The sequence below is a fragment of the Macrobrachium rosenbergii genome, chromosome 56 (genome assembly GCF_040412425.1).
Source record: "Macrobrachium rosenbergii isolate ZJJX-2024 chromosome 56, ASM4041242v1, whole genome shotgun sequence".
Classification (NCBI taxonomy): Eukaryota; Metazoa; Arthropoda; class Malacostraca; order Decapoda; family Palaemonidae; genus Macrobrachium; species Macrobrachium rosenbergii.
Genome location: NC_089796.1, coordinates 78,241,363 through 78,251,362, shown reverse-complemented (window position 1 = coordinate 78,251,362; position 10,000 = coordinate 78,241,363). Strand labels below are relative to the sequence as shown.

Genomic DNA, 10,000 nt, shown 5'->3' with positions numbered 1-10,000 from the left:
TGTGTGTGTATATCGTATGTCATTTTTTTTAATCTTCGTTTAAAATGTCCTAAAATTCGCAATATTACAGCCAGAAAGATCTTGACCCTGAAAATCAAGTTACTGCAGAACACAATGAATGGTATGAGAGGAGAGAACTCAGGGAGAGAAACGATTAATAATAATAATAATAATAATAATAATAATAATAATAATAATAATAATCTTTATTTCGGCTCAGGGCCATATACATGGTATATACAAAGTGGAGACAAATACAAAATACACGAGATAAAATAATAAAAATGATAACTGGCAATATCCACACGGTTGCTGAAGTGGTAGCAAAAATAGTAATTATAATAATGGTAATGACAGTACTTATATTGAGAATAACAGTGAAAATATTAAAAATTATGGAGGTTAGATTGAATATAACTGAATTCCAGCTAGGGACCTTAGGTGGTTACTGAAGTCAGGTCCGGAGGGCTAAATACGAAAAGTGAAAAAAAAAAGCAAATCTCAAAAATAATAATAATAACGTTAATGATAATAATAATATGCTACATATGTCCTTTTAGTATGAAGAATCACTTAGTTTCATAATCCGCATCTCGTTCATCCTAAATTGGACACGGATGGTTCTAAAAAAAATTATCTAAATCCAGATCTCAATATTATCCTACTGCTAACCAGTTTTCGATCACATATCTATATAGTAGTAAAACTCTGTCTTGTTTGTGCGTTTGAATGCACGCTGGGAGTCCCGGAGGCATTTTCCCGAGATGTAACAGAGTACTGGGACCTTTCCCTGAAAAAAGCGGGACGCCATATCTTAAAAACTAACCATAGGATTTTCTTGAAAATAATCTCATTTTGTTTCCCACTCCCAAATTACTCTTAAGCTTTCTGATCTAACCTAACCTAACCCAACCTAACCTAATCCGACCTAACCTAACCTAGGGGCATGGCCAAATAGCCGGGGGTGGTGCAATATTACCATACATCTAAGGAATTTGCATCCCGGAGGCTTCTGGGTCTTCAATCCCCCTCCCCTTCCTCTCCCCTCGTTCAACAAAGAAACATCTTTTTATATAAATTTTTTTTACACCCAGGCACTAGTAAGACGATAGACACAAGTACTGCCCTGAAATAAATTGTTTTTGTATGAAAAGAATTCACAGAGAAATATCAAGACTCACTAACTTGGATACTTCGGAAAGCGATCAAATGTTCACTCAAGCAAACTTTGTCACAACATAGGATGTGTGTGTGTTGGGGAGGGGGGAGATGGAGGGGGTTAATCTAATCCCCTCCTGATGTCCTAAGTCCCTTTGTTCTATAGCTTGGAGGCCTTGTTTGGGATTAGTACCCAACTCTTAAAATAAGCCAGCCATCAGTGTCTCTTCCTTGGGATGGTTACTGCAGTATTAAATTAGCAGACAACAATCCTATCTATGTCCATTTCCTTACTATTAACTATCTACCTTGCCGATATTACCCAAATATATTTGTGTCCTTTTCAGTATCTTATAGCATGCGCCATCGTGTGTTACGTGTCATCTGCGGAGGGGACTTTCCTCTTCCTTCTGAAGAAGAAACTTTTATCGAATCAAGATGACCAGTTCGAAGGAGTCAAGTACTTACTGCCCGTTCCTGCTCCACAGTCCAATTATGACTCACCTCCTGAAACCTATGGCCCTCCTCCTTCTACATCCTACGGTCCACCTCCAGCAACTTACGGTCCACCTCCTGAAACCTACGGTCCACCTCCAGCAACTTATGGTCCACCTCCAGCAACTTATGGTCCACCCCCTGAATCCTATGACTCGCCTCCTGAGACCTACAGTTCATCTCAAGTGATACTCAAACCACAATTTTTTGTCAAGGTAAGTGCGGAGTGAATGGAATGGGAGAGGTTACTGTGAGGTGTTCACTTATGTGGATAACAAGCAAAAATGTTTTTTCTCTGCTCTTCTCTTGGATAGGACAATTATAAACTTAGTTCTATGCCTACATAACTGTTATTATATACGTTATATATTAAGTAGCATAAGTATGAAAATACCCTATTTAAATAATTGTATTTACAGTGATGTGGACAGATAGTGTACTCAACCACAGATTTAATTACAGAACTTTGCTCCTATGACCACTTTCCCTTTTTTTTTTTTTTTTTTTTTTTTTGCATATGGTTTTCTCTCTCTCTCCGCTTACAACTTCGCGATCTTCTTCCAGGATAAGCCCTTCGAGATCCCGGTGCCCAGGCTGACCCCGGTGGTGAAATACTTGCCCGTGCCCTTCCTGAAGCCCGAGATTGTCAAGACGACCATTCACTTGCCCGCTCCTGATCTGGGAGCGATCAAGTCAGACCTAGAAGCCCTCAAGTCTCTTGGCGTCACCAAGCTGAAGAAGGAACTGCCCTCTTTCCAGTACGTAATTAGATTTATGCTATTCTTTTCTTCCTCTAATATTAGTTGAAGGTTTTTTATTTCTCCGATTAAACATGTCACTGAATATATAGATTCTACTGTTGACATTCTTTTTTTATATATTATGGTGGGTTAACTGGAACCTCACGCTTCCTACCAACTGCCTGGGTTCAAAACCCATCAGGGAAGGCATAACACCTACATTTATTTCCATTTCAAATTCCATGCTTTTACTTAAATCCTATCCAAAATTAGAGAAGAATCAAGGAGGTTAAGATATGATGATTTTCAGTTATATTTTTGTTTTAGATGCTTTTGCTTTTCATGACCTCTGACCTTGGGAGTTGCACATTCTTTTACCTTCGCCCTTCTTTTTCTTTAAACCTTCCTTTACGTGTTTCTTTTGGTCTGAGAGCATTACGCTGCTCGTTCAACTGGCCTTCAGACTGCATAAAAACTGCGTTATCACTTATTATTTTTAAGAGAAAATTCACTTAACTGTTTGACTACCTGGTTTCTGTTACGTTTTAAAAGATCTCTATAACCACAAAACTCATCAATTCATACGAAGAGCCCCGGTGTCTTGAGTGCTTTCTACCATTTTATGATGGATAATTTTTATACCCTTATTCCTGTTTGCAACGAAAGCATTCTAATACAACAAAAAATGGACAGCAGAATTTTGGAGTAAGTTTTTACGAACAGGTGAAGCTCATATAATAAAACACTTTGGCATACGATTACGGTGATAATGTAATATCCTTATTGAATCTTTATAACTGCATTTCTTTTTAATTCTTTACTCCAGTGGTTCCTTCGAGGGTCACCAAGATTTCAAAGCCTTCAAGACGGCGCAGTTTTTCCCAGAGCAAGTTCCTACAGTTACCCAATCACAGGATTCGCCTGGCACTGTGTTAGGGCAGTCCTACGGTCCACCACCCCAAACAAGCCAGTCATACCTCCCGCCTTCCCGGACGTCAAGCTCCTACGCGACGTTGAAATAACGGGGAAACCGCCAGGAAAAAGCAAAGACAAACTGAAGTATTTAACCCAGATTTTCAACAGGTGAAACCATCTTTAAACTTAGGATTAAAAACGTTAAATTTGGCTGGCTAGTTTCGCTGAGTTACGTACATTTAAACAGTACATGTAAAGCCTTTTTCACTATCAGAAAACCTACGTTTTAAAGCTAATCAGCGAATTTTCCATCTTCAGATGTGCAAGGAAAACCGGTCTAGCAGATCCAGAGTTCTTCTTCGAATGGACCAACAATTCTGGATGAGAGAAAACGGATTTCAGAGACTAGAGAGTTTTAAGGGGAACTTATGCACTGGGCAACTACTCTTTCCTACCAGAATTTCATGTCATTTTACATAATTTTTCTGTAAATAAAATTTTATACAGTTTAGAATGGTGATGCTTATATTTTTATCCACACATGTAATAAATATGAAGTGAACTACTCTTTTCTAGCGTACAATACATGTAAAAAATAGACAAGGGTATATAAAAACTGGAGATTGCACACAAATTCTGTTGATAATAAAAAAAACATGTTTGTGAAAACGACGCTTGAAAGTAAATCTTCTACAGATTACATCCATCAGATTATCTTACCTATTCTGAGCTAATAACGAACTAAATCGGCACTGACGGAGATGAAATGGTGAAAATGACCCCTACTTTCTGTCTAGCTTCCAAGGCATCAACGTTGTCACTTATACTTTCTGTTCATGAAGGTACATCTGTTACATGTGTATACGTTTCATCTTTACCCGTAACCTTCGTTCCAATTTGTGGCATCAGCAATATTAGGCATGAGTAACCTGATTCTGAAACCTTCTAAAGTGGGACAAGATTAGTCACAGAACCGAAAAAAAAGTATTAGGGTCATGGCGAAAGAGGAACAAAATTTGTTCAACTTGACTGGGATGTCTCTTCCATAACGACTGCAAAAGCCAGGAAAACGGAGGTCAAGAAGAGAATTCCAAATCTTGGCTATGGTGGGTAAGATTTTTTAAACATTTTTAACAGAACCTTTTTTAAATGAACGCTTAGTCTAAAGTGTCGTGCAGAAGCATATGCTGTTTTGAATTTCATCCTTTGCGTATCATACTATCTACCTTCTAAATGAAAATTCAAGCATTTTGGAACTGTCAGGAGAGAGAGAGAGAGAGAGAGAGAGAGAGAGAGAGAGAGAGAGAGAGAGAGAGAGAGCAACATGTCACGTTAATCGCCATCGACGAGAGAGAGAGAGAGAGAGAGAGAGAGAGAGAGAGAGAGAGAGAGAGAGAGAGAGAGAGACTGTGTGTGTAACATGTCGCAGCAATAGCCATCAACGAGAGAGAGAGAGGGAGAGAACTGTGAAGAGCAACATGCTGTCACAAGACAATAGCCACAGACGTGAGAGAGAGAGAGAGAGAGAGAGAGAGAGAGAGAGAGAGAGAGAGAGAGAGAGAGAGAGAGAGAGAGCGTCCTGACTCTTTTCTGAGCAGTGAGGAGGAAATTTAAACCTAAGCGCATTTCTTGCCTACTCGCAGGGACAAAGGCTTACTGGCTGATCTGAGTCCCGCGCAGCTGAATCATTCAACCTCAAATGCGGGTTAGGAAATAAACTGAGAGGAATGCTAATTTGCGTTACACTGTTAAAATGTGTGTTGTTTAGTTTGCATGACTGTTGATTAGGGGGTAGCCACAGCTCTCTGACAGAGAGAAGCTATTCGAGATGGTAGAGCGTTTTTCAGAACTTTCAGCGTCATTTATTGTCCACGGAAATACTTAAGCAGCTCTCTGGCCATGGCTTAGAAAACATAGTATTTTGCAAAAATTTTTCAAATGAAATTTCTTAAAGGAATTCGTTACATTCTGATACAGACTGTCTTAAAGTCTTTCTGATTCACATCGAGGTGAGTAATGCATTAAAAATACGAAAGATTGCTGAATATCGCAGGGGTACATATTTTCTGAAATTCCAGCTATGTAGTTTCGACACACTTGTTTATATAATGAAGATGTTTTCTTCAATTTCATTACGCCTCTATTGAAACTGGGTGGTGAACTGGGTACCTGGCACTTGGTCGACGTTTGGGGGATTGCATGCATGGAGGTCGAGAAGGGCATGAAGCTACAGGTAACCTCACCTCAAATGACCTCTGAAGCCACTAAGGTGACGTGGTCCATAAAATATATATATATATATATATATATATATATATATATATATATATATATATATATATGTATATATATCACAGCATCAAGCTTTATAAATTTACAAACAAATAATAAATCTCAGAACCCGGATGCTTAACCATTCAAGCCACAAAACATCGTATTATATATCCCTGAAAACAGATTTATCATGAAGGCAGAAAACGGGCTCGGCATTCTTCTTCTTCCACTTTTTCTTCTTCTTCTTCTTCTTCTTCTGCTTCTTCCCCTCGGAACAACACACAGGGATTTTGGTCAGCGGTGAGGCTTTTGTGCGAGTGGAAGCCGCGCTTGGGAAAGGCATTAATATAATATTCTCTTTGACTTCCGCAGCTGGAATTCTCACGGCAATAAAAAGGGAAATTTTGTTAGAATCGACTCTTTTTTTTCTTTTTTTATCCTCTCCCCCCTTTCCTGTCATGGGAATTGTAAGTGGATAATCTAATTGTTTGAGTTAGCCAGACTTCAGAAGGGCAACTCCATTATGCTTATTCCGCTTTTGGCGGGAAAAGATCAGCGGATATGGGCTCTCTTGTGATGTTTACGATCGGGACTTCTCTATAAACGGGTCTTTATCGTTGCTGCTGTTTGCATTTCTGTTGTCACAGGCGTATGTAATTATCTGCCGAGTGATTCATGCTTATGTATGTTATTCGCTTTGCAAGTTAATGGGTTTTTTTTTATACGAATGCCCGAATATTTTGAAAATAAAAGTCATATAAAAGAGCTGATGAACACTCACCTCCGAGGTGCTAGTACTAAACATGGCGGAAGCTCAATGAGACGCCGTGTTTAGTACTAGCCCTCGGGGTTCAAAGTATTATATACACAATTTCTATACTGTGTGGTCGACAAATTTTATGTTAATAAACGATACCTTTGATCCCCGAGGGGCTAGTACTAAACAAGGCGCCTCATTGAGCTTCCGCCATATTTAGTACTAGCACCTCGAAGGTGACGCGTAGATAATAAGCCAAAGAAACACCGCTTTTAGCCTGTCAAAACCACCACAAAACTCCCTGGTTTCAATTTCACTACACAAATCTTCCTCACATCACAGCGTTTTAATTCAAGTTTTTTTTTTTTTTCAGCCCTCATTACGTAATACACAACAAGTGATAAATAGTCGCAACTACTTCTAAATTTTTATTTTTATTCTTATTTACTGTGCCGCATCTTTTGCAGAATTGTATTGTTTACTGGTAACTCTACTTATTGTCAATGACACCATTTATGTCATTTATCCCGTCATACCTACTATTATTCTAATACACAGATCAGTTCTGTATTCGTTAGTCCTATCTGGCTTTCAATTAACAGAAAATTATAACAATCATCCTGGAAAAATTCGATTTTATTGTTCTCTACTTTCAAACGCTTTCAAACTCTTCCACTAGCTTCGTAACGTCTCAGCGATATTACCAAATAACACTGTACCATCTGTAAAAATTAGTCATATTACAATCTGCCCATAGTTACTCGGCCTGACAGGCGTTTTCCTGATCAATCACTCCCCGGTCTTCATAGTTTCTCTGAAGGTCAACTTCCACCTCAGGATCCTCAAATCATTCTTCACTAAGTGGCCCATAAACCATAAATCGTCAACATGTTCCACACAGCATCTTTATACAAGGCCATAAAGTATCTTTATTTCAAGAGGCCTTCACCCTCCTTTTCTTATCTTTTCCAGGGCCTCGGTCTGATAGGAGCACTGGGTTAACTGTCCCATTAGCTTTGGAATAAAAAAAAAAAAAATAAAATATTTGAGGACACTGCTGCTAAATGAAAGCAATACGCAATGGTGTCAGAGAGATTCGCTCTGCAGCCGTTGCAGGGCAACACAACAGTACAGAAAGGAAATAAATAAAAGAAATAACCTAATCTGTGGCTGAAAAAATTAAGCGAAAGTAAGCCAAGTAGACATGATCCATCTTCCCAAAGAGCTAATGTAATTGCTCATAAATTTTTGTTGTTTTGCCCTTTTACGTTCATCCAAAAGACAGCACCTGTGCCAGGCGCGTTTTTCCAAGAGGCTTCTCGGCACTAGAATAAAATGCAAATTCTGACGATGCCACCGTAAATCAGGAGGAGAATTTATAATAAAACGTCCATATGCGAGACAACAGTGGCTCTCCCCAAGGGTCGGGGTTACAGGAGACAAATGGTCGCTGGTTTTCGCGGGAAAAGGTTCTCGTTGTTGCTGGCTTTTGGTTGGAACGACAGGTAGGTCTAAAAGAAATGACCGCCTAGGATAGAACGGCAATTAAGAAGTGAACGCTAAGGGTTGAACGACAAGTAAAGAGTGAACGCCGAGGGTAGAACGGCGTGTAAGGGAAGAACGTGAGGGTGGGACATCTAAAGGCATTAACGTCGAGGCTAAGATCTGAACATCAAGGGTGGGATGACGGGAGAGAGAATGTGAGTCTACTGTAGCTCGTAATCAACTTCAGCTCCATAGATCGACCTCACTTCGTCGTGCCAGTTCAGAAGAAGAAGAAAATCACGAATGAAAACAAAAGAGAGACAAAACTGGGCTATTTATGACAGGCAGTGAATTACTCTAAGCCAATAAAATCAAATAAAAAGTACATGGCGTCAAAACAATGTGATGTGCGTGGAGCAAACCTACGTCCTTGAGAGAGAGAGAGAGAGAGAGAGAGAGAGAGAGAGAGAGAGAGTTGCCAAAGTACAAACTCAAGTCTTGGAGCGGTTGTGGTCTTAATCCCAACGAGAGGGGCTACGTTTAGTATCTTGCAGATGTAAATAAGTATCACCTATGAATCTGCGATACAATCTGCATGTACAATGTCGGCCTTGCTGTAAAAAAAAAACTGGGGTGTATTGACCCTTGCTTGTACTGGATAGATAAAAAGGGAAGACGTGTGGGTGTACATTTGTAATCGCCCCTTTTACATATACATACATATCTATCTGCACCTATCTACCTATATAATTTATATATATATATATATATATATATATATATATATATATATATATATATATATATATATATATATATATATATATACATACATACATACACGAGTGTATATATATATATAAACTTTGTCACATACACAATTGTTCTGTGCATTAGTACAATGACTAACAGGACCTCATTCAAACTGGATGGTATCTAGTGGAGATATTAAAAAAAAGTTACAAGCTTTCTAGGACAAACAGTCCTCATTCTCAAGTATCTGTGCATGCATATGTGTACGCGTATGTCTACTTTTATTTCAGAAATGTGTGCATTCATGAAAAAAAAAAAAACACGCACACGCAAAAGGCATCAATCCGAATCTACTCATTACTTGTCAATGACTATCTCAGCAAAAACTTCCCGTTGATAATGAATACCTGACGAAGCCGGGAAACCAAAGACAGCGAAGCACAAGGGTGAATTTAATGATCAAGACGAAACCCGAAAAGCAAGCAAGCAAGCAATCTCTCTCTCTCTCTCTCGACTGCAAGCTGCATAAAGGAGTTGCACTTCGTGGAACGCCATACAGCTGATTAGGAGATATGATTTCGGGGCGAAAAGTGCATTGGCCGTGCGCCAGGTTATATGACAATGCATCGGGTCTGCTTTTGTAACAAATTATACATATTTATAGTTACTTATTATAACTGATCTACTCTTCTGGTATTTCCCCTACCTTCTGTTACTTCTTTCGAATGAACACCATCACATTCTTCAGAAGCTTGAATTTCAAGTCAGTGGCCCCTGTGGTTGGTGGGATTGTTCCATATGAATAGAGTTCATCTTCTGAATAATAATAATAATAATAATAATAATAATAATAATAATAATAATAATAATAATAATAATAATAGATTATATTGAATATTATATTGCTGCTTCAGCTGCAGCGAGCTGTTAGCACGCACCTCCAATGAAGAGAAGTCCGCAATAAGGAAAATAGAAAAAGTCTGCTACAAAATAAATGCAGCTGAAGCAGCAATAATATTCAATATAACCTGTTTAAAAGAGGGTCTGCTGCAAAATAATAATAATAATAATAATAATAATAATAATAATAATAATAATAATAATAATAAACTGCTCTACTGTAGAGCCGTGGAGGGAGAGCTCTCGAATACAGAGCGAGTGTGAATCCCTCTTGGGAAGACTCGCTGATAAAAAGACACTGCTGTGGAACACCACCACAGTAATACCACTCTGTTTCCTTCCTGTGGGAATATAAGCTCGCTCCCCACCCCCACCCCGCCCTCTCTCTCTCGTCGATGGCCATTACTGTGACATGTTGCTTGCTCTCGCTCTCGCTCTCTCTCTCTCTCTCTCTCTCTCTCTCTCTCTCTCCTGGCAGAGTTCCAAATGTTTGAATTTTCATTTAGAAGGTAGATAGTATGAT

General features: G+C 38.9%; 2 protein-coding genes across 5 annotated transcripts in view; one reads left to right on the top strand and one right to left on the bottom strand.

The window, feature by feature from the left end:
• LOC136836547 (uncharacterized) overlaps positions 1 to 3,822 on the top strand; it is a 5,126-nt gene extending 1,304 nt beyond the window's left edge. The window contains exons 2-5 of one of the 2 annotated variants that reach the window (XR_010852422.1): positions 1,506 to 1,868; positions 2,218 to 2,411; positions 3,220 to 3,476; positions 3,627 to 3,822. Coding sequence is in view for 1 of the 2 variants with exons in the window: in XM_067100989.1 (XP_066957090.1) it covers positions 1,506 to 1,868; positions 2,218 to 2,411; positions 3,220 to 3,415 (753 nt within the window). In the remaining variant the exon portion in view is untranslated. Of the gene's footprint in view, positions 1 to 1,505; positions 1,869 to 2,217; positions 2,412 to 3,219 lie in introns of both variants that reach the window. The other variant, XM_067100989.1, reaches the window with a different exon arrangement.
• The window catches only part of REG (proteasome regulator gamma), a 339,216-nt gene that overhangs the window by 26,231 nt on the left and 302,985 nt on the right, over positions 1 to 10,000 (bottom strand). The gene's annotated exons all lie outside the window — the stretch shown is intronic.